Here is a 2,398-nt window from a genome sequence, read left to right on the forward strand (position 1 = left end):
AGGAAAAGAAGGAAAAGAAAGAAAAGAAAGAAAAGAAAGAAAGAGAAAGAAAAAAATAGTAGAGAAAGAAAAAATAGAAAAAAGGAGAGAAGAACCATGTGAGAGAAAGGGAGAGAGGAAGGAACCCTTTTTACAAATAATTACAACCAGGCAAAGAATAAATTGAGAAGAAGAGAAATAAATTACTGTGACTTGAATGAAATCCAAGAGGATTAATCTCAAGATTGCTTCAAAGGATTCTAATGGAAAGCTTTCCACATGTGTTTCAATAAAATCTATACTCTCTTGCACCTGACCTGATGGCTTAGGAGTGCTAGTATGGGACAAGCCTCCATTATGCTGAGTATTGTCTCCAGATGAAAACTCCAGACTCATGCGAGGTTTAGGCTGATACTCTCTTCTAGGCTGAGATGAAGCTTCTCTTATCCTGTAAAGGGGATGAAAAAATCAATCATAAAAAAATACAAATAGATAAAAATGAGAAAGTAGATGAAAAGTAGCATCTATCAACACGAATGAACTCAAATCAAAAATCTGCACAAGATAACTTCTTAGGACTTAGGCATGTCTATTATTTTTGTTCTCAAAAGTATAAACAAAAAGGTAAGGGCCATGGGAGAGGGAATAGTCCTTAGTGAATGTTCTGGGAGTCTCTAATAGAAACCTTTGACAAAGGTGACCCATGGTAATGATAAGGAATGAATAATAGGATATTTCAGGGAAAAGTTTACCATCTGGAATGGTGGGTAACTTATTCTTAACATTTTGGTCAGAAGGGTGCAATACCTTTCCTCAAGCCTGACAGTAACTTGCTGCAGAATCTGGGAAGCCTGCTTGTGGTACTCCAGCTGGGCTTGTACCAGTGCAGAGAGCTGGCTCACCTGTTCAATCTGTATATTAATGGAAAGAAGTGAGTCTTAGAGCAATGCTATAAAATCACACTACAAAGGACATTACTACAGACACTCCTTCACACAATCAGAAAATATTTATTGATACTACGCAATGGGCATTGTGCCATTTAAATTATACCAATTAAAAAACAGTCCATGACCTCAAGGGACTTTTCTAATGGGTGGAAGATACACACACACACACACACACACACACACACACACACACACACACACACACACACACACACATACACACACACTAAATGCAAAGTGATTTGTGAGGTTGCCAGCCATTAGAGAGTCAAGAGATTCCTTGCAGTGGAGGTGGTCTCCGAATTTGTGAATCAAAGAACTCATACTATTTAAGCTGAAATTGCCATATGTTCATAGGTTGATCAATTTTATTAGTGTCTGAGTCGTCCAAATGAGAGCAACAAATACAAATTCTATAACTAATAATGAAAATTTTTAAAGTCCACTCGCTATTGAACTTACTCATTAGAAATGCACGAGTCACACAAAGAAATAATAATAATAATGTAGTTTCTTCAGGTATGAATTACTAGACATATTTCTAAGTAAGCATCTGAAATATTTTGTGTTTCTGTTAATAAACACATAAAATAACTCTGATTTAGAGTCAAAAAACTCAGAGCTAATTATGAAATTTTAGAATGGCTTTAGGTACAACATACCAGACTCTTTTTTTTTAACATTTATTAATAATCATTTTTAACATGGTTACATGTTTCATGCTCCTATTTTCCCCTTCACCCCCGCACTCCCCCCACCCATGGCCGACGCACTTTTCCACTGGTTTTGTCATGTGTCCTTGATCAAGCCCAATTTCCCAATTGTTGGTGGTTGCATTGGTGTGGTAGTTTCAAGTCCACTCCCTCAATCATGTCCGCCCCGACCCATGCGTTCAAGCAGTTGCTTTTCTTATATGTTTCCTCTCCTGCAGTCCTTCCTCTGAATGTGGGTAACATTCTTTACCATAAATCCCTCAGAATTGTCCTGGGTCATTGCATTGCTGCTGGAACAGAGGTCCATTACATTCAATTTTACCACAGTATATCAGTCTCTGTGTACAATGTTCTTTTGGCTCTGCTCCTTTCGCTCTGCATCACTTCCTAGAGGTCTCTCCAGTTCGCCTGGAACTCGTCCAGTTTATTATTCCTTTTAGCACAATAGTATTCCATCACCCGCATATACCACAGTTTGTTCAGCCATTCCCCAATTGAAGGACATACCCTCCTTTTCCAGTTTTTTGCCACCACAAAAAGCGCAGCTATAAATATTTTTGTACATGTCTGTTTATCTATGATCTCTTTGGGGTACAAACCCAACAATGGTATGGCTGGGTCAAAGGGCAGGCATTCTTTTATAGCCCTTTGAGCATGATTCCAAATTGCCAGCCAGAATGGCTGGATCAGTTCACAACTCCACCAGCAATGCATTAATGTCCCAATTTTGCCACATCCCCTCCAACATTCATTACT

General features: G+C 38.4%; 1 protein-coding gene across 1 annotated transcript in view; it reads right to left on the reverse strand.

The window, feature by feature from the left end:
* SH3GL2 (SH3 domain containing GRB2 like 2, endophilin A1) overlaps positions 1 to 2,398 on the reverse strand; it is a 54,126-nt gene that overhangs the window by 2,175 nt on the left and 49,553 nt on the right. Inside the window, exons 7-8 of the mRNA XM_044677222.1 lie at positions 787 to 890; positions 297 to 427 (exon numbers count right to left, since the gene is read on the reverse strand). Coding sequence (XP_044533157.1) covers positions 297 to 427; positions 787 to 890 — 235 coding nt within the window. The remainder of the gene's footprint in view (positions 1 to 296; positions 428 to 786; positions 891 to 2,398) is intronic.

This window comes from Gracilinanus agilis, chromosome 1 (genome assembly GCF_016433145.1).
Source record: "Gracilinanus agilis isolate LMUSP501 chromosome 1, AgileGrace, whole genome shotgun sequence".
Classification (NCBI taxonomy): Eukaryota; Metazoa; Chordata; class Mammalia; order Didelphimorphia; family Didelphidae; genus Gracilinanus; species Gracilinanus agilis.